The 17,798-nt window shown below is 41.0% G+C and overlaps 1 protein-coding gene across 2 annotated transcripts in view; it reads right to left on the bottom strand.

Annotated features, from left to right (window-relative positions):
• LOC131592173 (carbohydrate sulfotransferase 11) overlaps window positions 1–17,798 on the bottom strand; it is a 154,376-nt gene that overhangs the window by 88,015 nt on the left and 48,563 nt on the right. For both annotated transcript variants that reach the window (XM_058863498.1, XM_058863497.1), the window contains exon 2: window positions 637–722. In XM_058863498.1, coding sequence (XP_058719481.1) covers window positions 637–722 — 86 coding nt within the window. The remainder of the gene's footprint in view (window positions 1–636; window positions 723–17,798) is intronic.

Here is a 17,798-nt window from a genome sequence, read left to right as displayed (position 1 = left end):
ACATGTAGGGAATAAATTGATCTAGAGGAGCAAACAAGAGCATGAATTTCAGGTAGTTTTCCTATGCTGCTTGTCACAAGAAGAGCAATAACCTGAGGTCCTGAGCTCCTACCACGACAGTCAGGTGCTGAATAGCACACAGTATAAGGACGAACATGAGCTACAGTGTTTGTCTAGACTTCATACAAGCAATGGACCAGGACAGGAAAGGCAGCTGGCTATCCGAAAGCCATATAAATGATACTCATGTAGCATTACTGCAATTTACAGTCTCACTGTACTCCTTGTCTCATGTAGATCATGTCACATTCTGTCACCCCACCCTGCCAGTCTGTGTCAACACAACGCCTTGGCTTCTAGCTAGATCTAAAAAGTATACTCTTCTAGGGCTTTTGGGTTCCTAAGAAAAGATTTTTGACAAGTCCACATCATTAAGACGACTAAAAGCGTTTAAAAATCAGGCTTTCAACTCAAACTGCAGATTGTTATAGCTAAACCCTGAAGGTTCCAGGACCAGTTCTCCCAAATGAAGGAAGCTGTTGCATGTAAATAAGAAAAACAGACCAAAATATCATCAAAAGAGACAGTCTTTGTATGCTGGATTGGGAAACTTAATTATAGCCACAAAATACTCACCTGGGTGGGATTATACAGTTCCTGGAGTGGGCTTCTGGATCCTTTCCGACAGCAAATGTCCATCCCAAATGGATTTCTACGCATTACTGCAAGGGGAAATTGAAATTAGTACAGGTTAGCAACACTGGTTAGCAGAAAGCAATTGCAATATTTACAGCAAGAAAAGATTTTCTGACAGATCATAGGATTCTAGACAGTGTTGTCACTTAACTCCTGATTTTCCTTTCCCTAGCAATTGTCCAAGAGCTAAATCTTCTATCTATGGTGGAAGTTACTGAAAATAAAAGCTCTCTTATAAAAGTTGTTAGGCAACAACTCTCAGTCTGGGTGCACAAAAATTCAAGCATGGACCAAAGCAACACAATTTTCAGTAGTGCCAGACACCTCTCTGATCATCAGGAAGGAGTGAGATGGATTCTTACAACCAGCACCTCTGAGGGGCAATGCTTGAGCCTCTCTCAGCCTAAATACAGACATATGCAGGAACCTCATATTAAAATGCATGATTTTAAAGCTTTTGGCCTAACTCTTCTGTTTCTCCCAGAACAGATACTCATCAGTACACAACACGCATACAATCAAACACTGCCGCCCTTCTTGCCACAATTTTGCTCTACATATTTCAACTGGAAATTTGACTGATCCACAGAACAACATGCACTGTGTTATACTAGTAAAGACTAGCTGGTTTGCAAACCAAAGGCTTTGTCTAAGTTCTGATCAAGGAGCATTTTGGATGACAAATTTTTCGGAAGAGGTGTTGACCTGAGCCCCATCAGGGTGGAGACCATCAACTTCAAGTCAGAGCTTTGTGTCCATAAAAGTCTGTAAGAAGACATTCAGCTCCAACCACCTTCTACAGTCAGCAGGAAAACAAGAGCTTGCTGTGCTTCTAATCTCACATGGCCCACGTCATCCTCTGCCAACACTCTTCTGCCCCCAGCTCACCCTGGGAACTCCGGAAGGAGCATCAGCCTGTCAGACACCCACACTGGGCACCGCAGTGGGAGAAGATTGTCTCATCAACCTTTGATTAAGACAAAACAAAAAAAAAAAGGGAAAAAGAGATGTTCCTGCTGGGAGCATCATGTTAAGCTGAGTCAGGCGTGCTTTTACCACTTCTTGTCACGTTTTGTAACCAGAAACTACTGAAGCGTCCTATAACAATGAGCTGCACCACTTGCAGACATGATATTGTGGGCTTCAAGCCAAGTCAGAGAATACAGTCCAGTAATGTTTTAACACTGAGGCCCAATATACAATCATAATTGATACATCAAGAAATATAAACCACAGAAAACTGTGTACGGTCCAATCTGGAAACATAATTGATTTCTTCACTCACTTCCTATCTATTTTTCAATAGGAGGTAATTATCTAATAACATGCTGGCTTGCTTTTTCCCTAAGCAACAGATTCCTCGGGTCTTGTGGCAGGAGGCAGACATACTGAGTAAACAAACTGGCTTCAATTTTCTTCACAATTAAGACACCAATGTTAGTAGAGGCAATAATTTTATTTGACACATTTAAACACCTGATTAAATTCTGAGCATTTTTAGTCACGCAGACAAGTATTGTGATTCCCCTATTTCTGAGCTCATGTGCCCTTTTAAAAGATTGCAGTGTGTTTTAAAAAGTTAAAACTTTAAAAATATTTTACAGTAATTTTCCAGAGCCTGGAAGTGGTTTTAGGAAGAAAGTATTGAAGCAAGGATGTGAGACATCCAGCAGCCATTCTAACTACAGAGCTCCTGTCCACCTCAGCCCCCTCCAAGCTCTTGTACCAGAACTCTTGTCCAGAGAAAGTTTCAAAATTATTTTGTAGCCCCTTCCTCAATGAAGAAACCTTTCAAAAACGAATCATTCTACTCAAGGGCAAAGCACATTAAAACACCACAGCAGGGGGAAAGGGAGAGTGGAACATTTCAGTGTATCCAGCTCATTAGACTCATTAACTAAGGTCCTGCAACACTGATGCTTCCTTCTAAAATGAAGAAGAGTAACAATTCTAGTATGGTGTTTGTTCCCTGACTTGTTATTTCACTTTTCACTTCCATTAAATACAGTAAGTAGTACTGTGCATAAATGTATCCATCCCTTCCTGCTTCACTTAGCCAGCAGGTATCAACACTTTATGTGCAGCAGCAACAGCAATAAAGATTAAATTATTTACACAACATGAAAGATTTGTTTCCAGATGTAAATAGACAATAAAAAGAGCTATCTCTCCAGCAAAAGCTAAATACTAATGTAGGGCTTTAATCATAGAGGTGTTTCAACCTATTTTATAATTTCCAGTATTACTTAATTGGTTTGGTTTTTTCAGTGAAGCCTTTAGAATCAGACTGTGGGCTTAGCACAGCAACTCTGCACTTGGTTCCCTGTTTCTTGATGTCAGGAACAGTACTCCCTGATACAACTGTACACAGCACATCTGTGCACACCTGGGAAGTACCTGTGCCTGGGATTTAACTGCAGCATCAATATAAAGGTGAATACTCCCCTTTCCTCAGCAGAAATCCCACCTGCACAACAATCCTTATGTGAATAGCTATCAAGCATGTTTTTTATACAGTTCAAAACACTTTCTGGCGCGTCTATGGGCAAATTCACCTCTCAGGGCCCCTGCAACCTGTTTTCTACAGTCTCAGCTTCTCTGAGGCAGTGCTTCATTATGCCAATGACAAAACCTCTTGGGCCTGAACCTCACCTCTAGCAATCTGCAGTATGCAAAACTGTAGTATGGAGGGTAACTACAGCTCTACTAATTTTAACAACACTTTTGCTAAGGATCCGTCACACCGTCGTGGAAGTGAAAATTAAAAAATCAAGCCCTTTATCCTCACCAAATCTTCTTATTAGCATATAAAATATCTAAATCTACATTTTATGGCTTGGGCTGATCTCCATACATAATTACAGTTAATTATAATCTAATGATAAGTTGCATGGCTTCAAGAATCATTCAAAAGATCACATTCTCACACACAAAGAGTGTGAAGCAGCTGACAAAGAAATTTATAATTGTCTAGGTTGTAAAAGACCTTTCAGATCAGCAGCATTCAGTGCCTTTAATGATTCAAGAGTAGTGCTAATACTACAAGTGCAGCAAGAACATGAATCCCCTGAATTTAGCCAGGAGTGTGAGCAACTGGATGAACTGTGAGTTTGTTACTTATATACAAGAGCTGTAAAAACAAGACCTTAGTTCCATCCTCACGTCGGGAATGATTTGTCAAAAATGCAGACTTGGCCCATCTTGCAAAAGTACATGTGGAACCACTAGCTATGAATCTAATAAGGAAGTCTGTAGAGGATGCTATCTAGGCACCAAATTTCAATTTCTCAAAAGAGGAAGATAAACAGCCCTACTTATCAACACAACAGTCAGCTGTGTATGCATACATAGAGAGGAGTGTGTAGGCTTTAAATCATCTCAGAATGAAATCATCTATGCACAGTTTCAACTTCCAGAAAACTCCATTTAGAGCCACCAGCACCAAGAGCAGGAATTCGACCTGAGAATTACAGTGCACTGAGCACAAGAACATTGATCATCATTCACATGGAAACATGTGAGCCAGGCTTAATCTGACACCTCTCCTTGGCAGAAGGCATTTCCAATGCACTTGGTAACCTTCAAAGACCTTATCCCAGAATGAGAGACCTCTGGAGAAAATACTGAATATAAGCCACATCAATACAATTTCTGCCTCTCCCTATCAGGAGCTACAAAAAACTGAGCCAGGGGACATGGTAGCACTTCTACTGGGAGATTACTGGCCTAAAATGTATGTGAACACTGGGACTACCTAGAGAAAGGGAAAGGGGGAAGGGCAGAAATCACGGGAACCAAGGTTTTTAGAGACTGAAAGCCATAAAGGTGACCTCCTCACAAAGTGTCAGAAGGGCAAATCAAACAACTTCTCACATGTCTGTGTGGGATTAAGTCCCAGAGGAGACTCTGCTGGAAGAGACACACAAAACAAGTGCCACTTCTTCCTCAGCACTAAGAGAGACAAACAAGTGGCATTTCAAGCATGTGTGCATGCATTCAGCAGCCATCTCTATCACTTCCACTCTACCATCTCACAGATGTCTGAGGCTCCAGTTCCAAGACTTCTGTAGATTAAAAAGGTCCCCAGCTGCTACCTAGCAATTGCCTCCCTACTTGGTAACATTTAATTTACATTGCTTGGACTATTCTAATTACTGGCATGATAACAAAAGCCAAATGTAAAAAATTTACCTCTGTTCACTGCCTCTTAAATTAAATCTCATATTACAAATATTTGAGAAAAGTTCTGAGGACATATTAATATTTAACTTTTCATTACACTGGTCTAAAGTACAAAGAATAAAATTCCCTAATACAGCGTTGCTTAAAGCTGACATACATAATTTATTCCTCCTATTGGGATACAAGTTTTCATACTGAGGAGGAAAAAGTGTGCACTGGCAGCAGTATGGTGAGACTCTGGTTGAGGATCAGATCCCGTTCTTTTTTTAAAGAAACTTGTCCAATATATTCCTCTTTTTGGTTTGATTACTCTTCATTTTTGATCTGATTCAGCATGAGAGGCTGAAAATGGTTGCTCCTTTTGGCTGAAGTCCACTGCTCTCCAGCTAATCCATTGCTCTCCTCCTGCCCAACCACCCCTCATTTCAGGCCAGAGTTAATGCTTCCCATGAAGCACCTTCTGGACAGCAAAGAGCAGGTACATAACACAGTAGCTTTTCCTTGAGCAGTAACCCACCAATTAAGGACTGACTTTTCACCTAAACATTCCCTACCCAACCTAGACAGAAAAATCCATGCCAATTGGTCAAGGCAAGATATCAGCACCTTGATACTTACACCTTTGCCATCTCTAGCCATGTCTACATGAGCTACTGCCTTTAGACTTCCTGAATTTTCAAATCAAAGCAAAAATCAATAATTGTACCCATACTGAAAGTTCAGAGATTTTCTTCAGCTAAAGACCTGGACATGGTTTTTCTTGCATAGATTTCTGCTACAACTCCAAAGCAGCAGAGATCACTTCCATTTGGTATACAGGATGAAGCATTGGAATACATGCTTCAATACTACACCAAACACCTTAACCACAGTGAGATATCCACATCCCAATTGTAACCATTCTTCTGTAAATGGTATTATAAAACAATGCTCTTGTACTAGCAAAAATTATGCTCAAGGCAAGCTGGTTATGTCCAAATACAAATCAAGCAAGGTTCAACCCAACATTCTGCACATCCAATGTTCTTGAAGCATGGTAACACTCAGGGGAGGGTTGAAGTTGGTGACCCAAGGAAGTACCCCTTTCCCAGAGTTCTTCAGTGGTTTGGGACTGGTTTTGGGTTTTTTTGGTTCAGTTTGGAACATCTTGTCCACATACCTTTCATACAGTTAGCTAAAATCATGCTGAACAAGCTTGTGATTAGTAAACAGATTGTTCCGCTTCAGGAAGACGAGTCTTCCATAATAATTTATAACAATTTGCTCTGCAAGACTTCAGCCAAGTTTAAACCACAGGCAAAACAGGAAACTCAGCAACAAAAAGTCTATCTCATTCAAATGACATTAAAATTCCTATTCTCCCTTGTGCAGAGCAATCAGGCTAAGGACACCAAATGGTATGAAAGGGTTAATTTTTAATCATCAGCCAGGAACATGAGGAGTGAATGCAAATGCTGTCACCCAGCACTGGCTACAAAGCCTGAGTAAGGAGACTTTGAGATAGCTCTCCAGGCAATGATTTATGAACACTAATCCTTCAGCAGGGGTTCACAAAGATCAATGGATTGATAGCAACATCTTGTGACATCTGGGGCCTTGTGCTTTGCTGCATTCAGCCCAGGATTTTAGACTAAATTATTGGTCCTTCAGCTGGAGACCACAGGTACAAGGATTTATGGCTAAACTCTTGTCTGGCCGCTTTTGATTTCTTAAGGCAACACTGCAGCTTTCTTCCCTGGAGCTCGAAAGATCTATTTTTAGGAAGCAAAAATCAGATTAGGTATTGTATATAAGCATGCAGAAGTCTTAAACCCAGAGAATGTGACAATTCTTTATATCAATGGAGGACAGATTTCACCTTACACCAGACAGTAACTACAAAAACAAGGGTTTACTTAGCCTGAGAAACAAACAAAAATGGATACAAGAAAAGCAAAGGATAAAAAATAAAGAAGAGATCCCACCTCAGTGAAATGATTGCGGCTGAGAGGAGCAGGAAGGCTGCAAGTTAGGGGACCAGGGACCAGCAAATAGTCCTCACTTCCCAGGTCAGAAAAGTAGAGGCAAAGACCTTAAAAACTTCCACCAAACCTGTTGCTACAGACTGAATTCATTTTAGGAAGTGAGATTTCTATAAACTACTCCTTTAAGCTCCTACAATTAAAAGAGAGCCACACCTACAGAGATGGGCCACCCCAAGGGGCTCTGGAGGTGGCTCCTCTCCACTGACCAGCAGCCTTAAATGCTTGAGGTTACGTGAAATAAATCCTGGCACAGTGAGGAAATAAATCTCAAGGTTTGTTTCTTGGTTCTAATCACTAATTACAAAAGTTGTAAATGCTCTCCAAAGAATAGAGAGACATTTAATTCCTTTTTGCTTTAGACAGTTTTCCAGAAATAAATTTGTACTTTATCCTGTTTGTTCTCAGATTAGCATGGGGATGGGTTTAATTGGGCACAGTGGGGAAGCTAATATCCTTGGGTGAAATTATGCAGAGACTCAGATCCTTGGTCACCCTACAGACATTGCATGTGGCATAAATTAGCACAACATCTTTCCTGTTAATGAACAATGAGAAACTTTTTTCCAGTAATTTTTAAAAAATGTTAATCTATACAGCATTTCTTTAGAAGTCTCAAGAACTTATCCACAAGCCTAAATCAAGAGACTTTTCCACAGGCTTTACTACTCCCATGAGGAGAGTTCTATTTTGTTTATCTCAAACACACAGGCTTCTTTAAACACTGCAAGTTTTTGTGGGTGCAAACTACAAACTATATTAGACTTGGTCAGAACTTTTCTGATACAACTTTGTTTTCTCTGGCATGAAATGCAGATCTGGGGGCATCACAATATTTCACAGGTCCATTCTGGATGGATCACTGACCATCTCAGCTGTCTGCTCACCTCTGAGAATGCTGTAATTTATGTCATCAATTACAAAAGCCATATATCACAAAATATTGATCAAAATAGTGTATTTATTTTCTTGCTGAACTACTTCTAAGTGCTTATGAATAAATAAATATTTTTTTACCATCTCTATCAACTTCAGAATTTCTCTGTTTCCTTTTTTTTTCCATCTCAAATGTAACTTTCTACAAATGAAGTTAGAAGCTTAGGAATTATGACTTGAACTATACGTATTTCACAAACAAACAAGTGCATTATGAATTTGCATGAAGGGACACTGTGGATCCAGTACATCAAATGCAAAGAGTAACTCTTCCTGGACATTACAATTTTTCCTATCTTTCCGCTACAAGTCAGGGATGTGTTTTGCCAAATGAGACTGCAATAATCTGGGAAGGTAGGAAGATTTCTAATGAGGATTACAGGTTTCTAAACATGCCTTCCTCCAGCTTCTAGATACTCACTGTAACAACATCAGCAGGCGCATCTGCTGCTGGGCTGTCTTTATAGCAAAGAGCTAAATGCTCTACTCTGTTCTTTTTATCAGCCTAGTTCTCCAGCTTGTAGATAGTTGGCTATATCCCATCTCTCTGATGTAAGTTCAAAAGAAAACTGTGTAAATGTAGGTCCAGGGGAAAAAAAGCTGTAGATTTGCATTGTCCTAAAAAAATAAAAAGCTGGATTTCTTTTTCTTAATTTCTCACTACTTCCATCACACTGTTAATATGAGTCTACTTAACAAAAATGATTTATGAGCTCAGGAAAAAAAAAAAAAGAGGGAGAGAAAAACCTTTAAAAGAGGAAGGTTTCTTTAGAAAGCTGTAATTTTAAAAGCATTTATCTTGAATCACAGTCAAAATGAAAACGACAGCTGCTGCAGCTGCAGCCTATTTGAGCTACTGTTTCCTTGCTATTCTTCAACAGATGTGCACAGAAGATGAAACACAAAATCATATTTGCAATGGATATACTGAAACGCAGAGCAAGTCTTCTCACAAGCCAAGCAGAATAGAAAATAGAGCTGCAGCAGTCTTTTTAACCTGGAGCAATGAAAGGCTCAAACTTGGGGTCTGTGAACTTGAGGCAGAAGCAGTGCACACACACGAATGCACACCTGACCTGATAACCAGAAACCAAGGGACACAGGCCACTCCTGTCCTAGCAACATGTCAGACCAAGATTTACCACCTCTGAAGCAGTGCCTCTGGTATTTTTAGTGCAGTCACAGCCCCTCGATACTTTACTGCGTGATTTATGAACAACAATTTTCTTTACAAAAAAGAAGCATTAAAGAATTTGATAAGCAGAAAAGAAAGTATGAAATCCTGAAGTAATCGCTTCCAGAGCAGTCATTCATTATGGCAAAGAGGATTATGACTGCAGCTTGTTGGATAAGCAGATGAGCTCTCACAAATTAAGGATGCTACCTCCTTGGCAATCTGAAGGCCAAATGCTGATATTAAAAAGAAGAAAGTATCACAGACAGCAAAGGCCTGATTCTGTGATTTGAAAGCTGTCCGAACTAATAATTAATACACAGCTGGGCTTACTGTCTTATTCCAAGAGTTTATTCTGTTTAATACTTTTAAACTCCAAGTAATCCCAAGGCACAGAGATGCAATGGGTTTCTTTGCAAGAATTTTCACTTTTCCAGCAGCTGTTTATTGTCTCATCTGACTGGGATCAGCACAGCTCTAGGTCTGTAGAGCAATGCTGGCCCCATGTCCTGCCCCACTGGACCACAGAAGTTCTCAACCACTTCTGCCTTCTTCCAGCAGGACCCACACATCCATGCAGGGAAGGCTGGGAAGCTGCTTTCACATGCTCCTCTCTCTGTTAGCAACGAGTGTACATGGATAATATTGCTTTCATATGTACGAATCCCCTCATGTGACACTTCTGAAATATCCCAAACCACAGTTCCTGCACAACATTTTACATATGAATAGGACATTGTCAGCTCCCTCAGACCCAGACTGCACTTCACCACACAGAAGAGTAAAATACACATTAGCACTATAAAACTTCATCTCAATTAGCATAATCTGTATTTCCATTATAGAGGCCAGCCTTACAGCCAGCTCTGGGTGAGGTGCTGAGCACTCTGGATCTGTCTTTCTCTGAGGAGACATTCTCAAAATACAAGAAAACCATTCAGCATGGTGAATGCACAGGGTCTCAGTGCCTGCTTATCTTTATGTGCTCCTACTCCCTTCATCTGTCTCCCTCCAGTACTCCCATCATTTCAATGACTTTAATTAAAACCTTTTGATGAACTTTTGTCTACAGTGAGGAAATGCAGCCATGCCTCACACATATACAAGTGGATGAGCCAAGCACACCAACTCCACCTCCTGAAGACATGTCCCAGAGGAAAAAGGAGTGAACAAGGATTTTTCTGTGATTTTACATCCAGTGAGAACATTCAAAGGTGAACTACAACAGCAGGCAGCAGTGGCAAAATATACATATTCTGATATCACTAACAAATAGGATAGACTAAACATTTTAAATTGACTGGGACTCTTCCTCCAAATAATATGGATGTGATATATGCATGTAAAAGCAACATGCACAAATAGCACGAGGCCACCATGGAAGTAATTTTCCTCTGCATTAGATGGGAATGAAGGAATCACAGAGCACTTCAACATGTAGTTTCAAAAGGCTCCAGAATACTGGATACCTATGTGACCTCTACTGGTAATAATAGTGTTTAATAATTAGCATGCAAAATACTAAGCTTTGGTTTCAGGAAAATAGCCTGCCAATTGCATTGAGAAACTCTGTTAGTGTTGCAGCTGGTGACCAATAAGGAGCTAAAATCCAGGATCTCTCTGACAGAATCATTCTGAAGGAGACAGGCAACAAAACTGTTTGACAGAGCCATGGACTCAAAAAGTTCTTCTGTAGGGAATAAATGCTGTTCTTGCTGTTGTGATGCCTCATGCAGAGAATGATAGAAAGAGCAGGAGAGGAAACAAAGGAAAGCACCCTTTTCAGAAGATTTTCCTAAAATAATTCCCAACTAAGCAATAGTTCATCTTTCAGAAAGACAACTCATCTTGTTTCTAAATTTGCCGGGAACAGAAAATACACCTCGAGAAACTGATTTGATGTCAAATTTTCCTCCCCAACCTTTTGCTAAGCTGATGTGACCTATCTGCACCTTCCAGCCGCTTTATCTTGTGGTACATCTTGTCTCCTCACCTCCATGCACGTAACTTATGACCAAGGCACCTTCTAACTTCCCTTTATTCTGTGACAAGTTTTCTGGGCACTTCATCATTCCTTCCTTTCTTCTGAACACCCTCAAAGCCAACACTGCAGCTTGCTGACACCAGGGTGCCCCACATCACACAGCACCACAGCAAAAGCTGTGGCAGGACCCACAGGATGAGCAAGTGCCACCTCCCCTTGCTGGCCCTGTCCTCCACCCTCAGGTGCTCTCCTGTGTGCCAGGCTGCTGAACCATCACCCTCAAACCCTTTCCAGACCTCACTTCCAAAAAAAAGTCCTCTACTAAGTAAGCATCACCTAAATTTTATTCCTCTATGCATCCACTGCTGCTAAATACTAAAACTGGGCTGCCATCCAAGTCACTGGGTACTCACAATTCTGCATTAATGATTTGCAGTTCTCTTCTTCTCCATTTACCACTGCTCTAACTTTTGCATCCTCTGTAAATTTGGTCAATAATTGAGTATGTTTTGTTCTGGATGATAAATTAGAATATTTAACAAGCCTCAGCCCAAAATCTGCTCCCCTAGAGATCCCACTGGAAGTGTATCTGCTTAGTGATGATTTCCCAGTTACAGCTATTTTTACAAACTGTTCAGAGTTTTTAAAATCAGTAATATGTTTGCCAAATTGACATGCATTCACTTGCCAATTTAACTTTTTGGGTTGTTCATTCCTGTATCACCTGTATAGGAGTAATTCTGACATTCAAATATTGTGTCATTAAAACAAAGAGGGTCATCAGCTTGGAGAATTAATTTAAAAACATTTATTTCTGAAAAGATATTTAGGCTCATTGCCTGTCTTTAACCTTCCAAGGCTGTGGAGAAGGCTTCTGTGATGTACTCCATTCTTGCTTTGCTCTCAACTCTGCATGGGTTAATTTTATCACAAGTTCTTAAAAGCTGAAACATCAAAACTGAATTTTAATTGAAAGTACTTTACACTTTCATCTTAAAAGTATAGAACAGAATAAAAATTACAGTCTAAGTGATGCTTTCTCTAGCCACAGAGCTGAATGGCAGATTGCTCCCTCCTGATCACTCTTATCTCAGATGGTTGCTGCTTTTGGGGCAATTCTTACACTTTATTCTGAAAACTCCATTTGTCTTCTTTAAATATTAATCAGGTTTTACCAAGGAGTAAAAGCTGTGTTAAATAACAGAGCACAACAAGTGAAGGAAAAAAAAAAAAAAAAAGCTGATTTGATTTCAAATTTACAATAAAGGGTTGTCACATATTATCCCTTTCCAAGCTGAGATAAATCATCTCAGCTCCATGAACTCGAACAGATCTCCATTCTTCTGCGTGGCTGGGAATTGCACCTGAACTGTGAAAGGTGAAAGGAAGATTTACCAAGATTGACTGCTTGAGTCCTCAGCAGTGAAAATAATTTTATTTCCCCAGCTGGGAAGGACAGCATTTGTGTGCCTACATGGAGCTACTCGTGCAGGTATGAGATGAGTGACTAGATTACACCCATACATGAGTGAGTATATACTTGCATTATTGATGTTGACACGGCAAACCAGTGTTTAACCCACTGCCAGATGCTGGTTTGTTTTTTTTTTTATTTTGTAAACAATTTGCAGAAGTTGTAACATGCTGCATATTATGTTCTACTATTCAAATCCAGCAATGAAATAGCAGTTTATTTCGGTTTCTCCTTTCCATTCTCTGTATCTTGCTTCTGTCTATTTCACTACAGGGCTGCCAGAATTAAAGCTTAAGTAATATTCAAAGAAAATGGCAATGTGAATTTTTCATCTAACAGTAGTCTCTTATTTAATAACCTTTTCTTTCCAGAACACACGACTTTTCAACTACTCTATTTAATCAAGCTCTTGACATAATATTTTCCTGTCAAAACCTATTCTATTTTTCTGGAATCTTTATCCTCTCTTTATTCCTCTCTGACCTTTTCTTTTCTCCCATCACCAAATGATTCCCTTCGGCACTCTGCTGCTGCTGTCCCTACACACCTCTACCAATCTTTAAGGCTGTTTCCCAGCTAACCATTTCTGTTCCCTCCTCTTTCCTAGTCTTCCACCACAATCCAGCTCCTTTCTTCCACCTTCTAAAGCAACGAGCCATGAAAAATCCCAATCTACTTCCTAACTTCCACCATGCCAGGAACCTGTGTCCTGCTCAACACAGAGCAAGGGTTGGTGAGGAGAAGAGGTGCTGAAGGCATGGGCACTTAGCTTCAGCTGCTCAAGAGGAAACAGAAGATAGCCCTCTCCCATGCGTCCCCCGAGGTTTTCAGGTTTTCCTCCCATCCCCAAGACTGGCAGACTTTTTCCATTACCTCGGTGCCCCATTCCCAGCTCAGTGCTGTCCACCCCACACATTCCCATCCCCTACTCCCAGGAGACCCCCCTGCATCAGCTGAAACCCAAAATAATGAACAAGAGGCTTGAGAGGCAGGCAAATTACAAGGCCAAGAGCTACAGTGCAGGAAGGTAAGGAGGCATGACCGGTCTTATTTATAGTTTTCATCTAGGGCTTTGTTTTTCCAGCAGTTAAAACAGTCAAGAAAGATGACAGAGTTCAAGGCCAGGAGCATTGTCACAGGCACACTAAGGCATAACCAGCCAAAATGTTTGGCAGTGATGTTGCCAAGTGCTTTCCCATTTCTCAGCAAACAGCAGCTTTTCCTTTCCTTTTTACATATTCACTTTCAGTTCTCTATCCCACATGTTTAAGCGAGGAGCAGTCACCCCTCAGACAATTAAAGGCTGTGAGTATAGAAAGCAGTCCAATACTTTACATGCTACTTCCTGATAGGGTGTGTGAGAATTTTACTCTTCCCACCAAGGCTGTGCTCCCGCTAAAATCAGTGTTGGAAAAAATATTCAGGTAAATACAAATGGCCTTAGAAATTAAGACTGCTTATTACCTCTGCCTCAGCTGTGAATCTTTTTTGTAATGGGAACCCCGAATAGAAAAGCAAATGAGGACACCACGAGTTAATAACCCCACTATTATTAACCTTGCAGAAACTGCATTTCTAGTATTGTGTTTGTGGCTACCACAAGATGTGTGCTAATTTCAAAGAACATGCATACTCTAAAAAAATCAAATTCAAACCACTAGCACCAACTAATTTTGCTCAATAACTTACATATCTCTTTTTTTTGTTACTGTTTTACACTGCCCACAAAATAATGAGAGATACAAAGGCTGTAGATGAGGATATGAGTGAAACTCAAAAATAACTACTTCTGATGACCCCAAGATAATTGCAATATAAGTAAAGAGTGCAGGGTGAAGGTAACAAGTGATTGCATTTAGATCCTCCCCACATGAATAGGATTAATTCCATGCCCTGTAGATGTTCATTTGTTTCCTACTTATCCTATGAGGAAATTAAAAGACAGGGTGGTTTGCTGTATACTCTGATCACCATGTTAAGACAATTTCACTGTTTCTCTCGCAGCAATGCTGCTTCCCTTCTCAGAGAGGACAATATCCCTAAAGCATGGACACTTCAGCCCAGCCCCAGCACCAAGGACCTCATGCCTCACTGAGGAACGTCCCTTTAAGCAGGAGGCTCCCCCTACCTATGTCATCTTGCCATATCAGTAATTACAGAATCATGGAATGGTTTGGGTTGGGACATTAAAGATCACCTAGTTCCAACCCCCCTGCCATGCCCAAGGACACTTTCCGCTAAACCAGGCTGCTCAAAGCTCTATTCAACCTGGCCTTGAACACTTCATGGATGGGACATCCAAAGCTTCTCTGGGCAACCTGTTCCAGTTCCTCACCACCCTTCACAGTTAAGTATTTCCTCCTTATATTTAATCTGAATCTACTCTCTTCCAGTTTAGAGCCATTACCCTTTGTCCTGTCACTCCATGCCCTTGTAAACAGTAATGCTAGCAAGTACTGAAATTCAAATAAACTGTCTGAGGCTAAAGTCCAAGGTATTAGAAAGAATATGTGCCTGGGGCTTTGGTGTGAACTCTTCCATAAGCTCCTATGTGTGGCTTCTTCAAAACATCTGATGGCATCATTAGCTTTCCATATGTGTACCCCATCACAGTTAAAGCTAAAAACCAGTTTCCCTTTGGACAATGCAACAGAAACCATCTCTTTCCAAACCTGCTTTGCCTCACAAACTCCCTGTCAGAGGTAGTTCTTTGCATCAATGCTTCTTTGTGTGGAAAAGGGTGGAAATGCTCCAGTTACATTCCCACCATTTTCCATGCAAAGAAGCTTCAGAGAAGCTTCCTCATGGCCATGTGGGAGCTGAATCTTCATCACACCCTTTGGATGGTGCTCAGGGCTGGTGGCAGGTTGAAACTCATCCCAACTTGCTCTCTCCAGAAAAAAGCTGGTGGTCAAGGCATCCCTATCCTTAAGTCAACCTCTAATAAAATTCACAGTGAGGGGAGAGAAAAGGGTACATGAAACACAAGTACAGCAAGCCCCAACCAAATATTAAGGGTTTCTCTCCTTCACTCGTTAGCTCTTTGTACAGACAAAAGACAGAGTTAAGCTAGGCACATGACTAAGGATTTCCAGCACCAGGGGTTTCCCAATGCTATTTGCCTAATCAAAAAGTCAACAAGCTCCATCGTGGATTTTTATCCGTAGGACAACACTGAGGAAAGAAACCACAAGACTTCATTTCCTTTCTCCCATGTTTTTCAAACAGCATCTGTTTGCTCACCGCAGACAAAACATAACACAGGCTTCTTCTCTCTCTTTAAACTCAAGATTAAGATACTTAGATAGTCTTTCATATTGAGAAACAAATGACCAAAACGTTTCTTCCAAACCCAAGCAGCATTCTTCTTCCCCATCACCCAGACACAACATGGTCACACAACAGTCACACGGGCTCTGTAATCTCCTTCCCAGAAGCTCCCTCCCAGCAATGCCATTTCTCCTCCTCACAACAAAGCTTAGGTCAGGATTAAAGGAGGGGAGGGAATGTCTGAAATACAAAAGGTCTTTTACTGGCCACATCAACTACAATATGAGAGAAGGAAATTATAAAAGCCAAAGGAAGATTTTCAGCTTCCCAGCAAAAAGCAGCCATTAAAAGCAGTCATCAAGGCCAGGTGCCAAGCTAAACCACACACAGGGTGACAGCCAGCCCTACTACTTGTCACTTAGTAAAATCACTGCCTCTGGGCTAATACCTCAAACAAGCACTTATAGACATCTTGCTGTCCAAATCACACTGGGAGGAGATGAGCAGGATGAAGTGCCGGCCACCCCCGATGGTCACAAATGATGCAATCTATTTCTAACAGATATGGCATCACTACAACCAGCATTACTGCTTGACTTGAGAAGGGCAGCAAAAGAAAAAGCTTCTTCCTCCCTAAATCACTCTTTTCCTCATCCCATGGCCTTTCTCCTGAAAAAAATGTGAAGTGATAAAGTGAAAACGAGACTAGTAAAAAGCTGTGCCTACTTGGCACAAATAAAAAGAAATTTAAACAGCTTCCAAAAAAAATAAGTTTCTTTAAAAAACCTAACCATATTCTACTTTCTCTTTGCAATGACAGCCATTACAGGAAAGATTTGTACACTTTCTTACCCAGTTCTATAATTTGACTGCTATCACTGCACAGGCACCAGTGGTACTGAATTTACACCGAGTCACACCCAGAAGGTTATTAAAAATACAAATTACACAACCCAGTGCTGAACACAACAGCTTTCCTGAATTATGGTCATTTCCTAAAATATGAGCTGGTACCACAGTGACAACTGGAGCCAAACGCATGACCAACCCATGTCTTTCCAAACCACTTCAAAAGAGAGCAGCAGTGGCAAGAAACGACTGCAAAGCAGGGACACTCAGCCTGAATTTTGAATGCAAGCACGGGTTTATTATTAGGCTGTTCTTCTGAGTTACACAACCAATGCCTTGGCTACACTGGATAAAAATAAAAGCACAGTACTTTACAGATCACCTGCCTCTCTTGACGCGAGCTGCTGCCCATGCTCCGCTGTGAGAAGGAGCACCCAGCTGAAGGGAGGCACACAGAGAAGCCGTGTGGCTCCTTGCCAGGAGTCCCAGCCACAGCCCTGGGTGAGTGGGAGCAGGGACTGGGTCACACAGATGCCCAGCTGGCTCCCACTGCCACTGCCCACACTGCTGGGCCCTTCCAGAGGAAAGCAGAGAGTGATGGAGAGGTCTGAGGCAGGAACAGCACTACCACAAGCCAAGTTTGACCACTCTGCTCTCAGCAATGGGGAGAAAAACACTTCCCTTACTGCAACAGTGTGGGGCTGAGCCAAAAGAACATGGGGGAAGACCCAGAATAGACCTAACAATGCCCCTAGGACAAAAGATTATATTAAGAATTATATCTATTTGGAAGATATAAGAAAACTTAGTCATTGGTAGACAGGATTAATTTTCAATGTGTAAAATCTCAACTCCACTATGAAGCAAAGAGAAAAACTATGACTCTCCAGGAATCAGCAAGAGCAGCTAATCTGTTGTCTTTCTCAGGTTTATATATAAACAGCTACTGACACCACTCAGCACTTGCTGCCTCTCACCTTCCTTCTCTCCACTATGAGCAACTTCAATGACTCTTCCCTTGGCCCAAAGAATTTTTGAGTTACTAATCTGCAAAACTGCAGCTACTGAAAAATAACAAACACAGTTAATGATAAAACATACTATGCCTGAAACAGAGCACTCAAGAACAGCTTCAGCAAAAAATACTCAGACTTCAGATTACCTACTGGAAAAAAACCAAACCTTTACATACCAACTCAGGATATTCTATGA

The sequence above is a fragment of the Poecile atricapillus genome, chromosome W, assembly GCF_030490865.1.
Source record: "Poecile atricapillus isolate bPoeAtr1 chromosome W, bPoeAtr1.hap1, whole genome shotgun sequence".
Classification (NCBI taxonomy): domain Eukaryota; kingdom Metazoa; phylum Chordata; class Aves; order Passeriformes; family Paridae; genus Poecile; species Poecile atricapillus.
The sequence above is the reverse complement of the archived record's forward strand: the minus strand, read 5'-3'. Positions and strand labels throughout refer to the sequence as shown.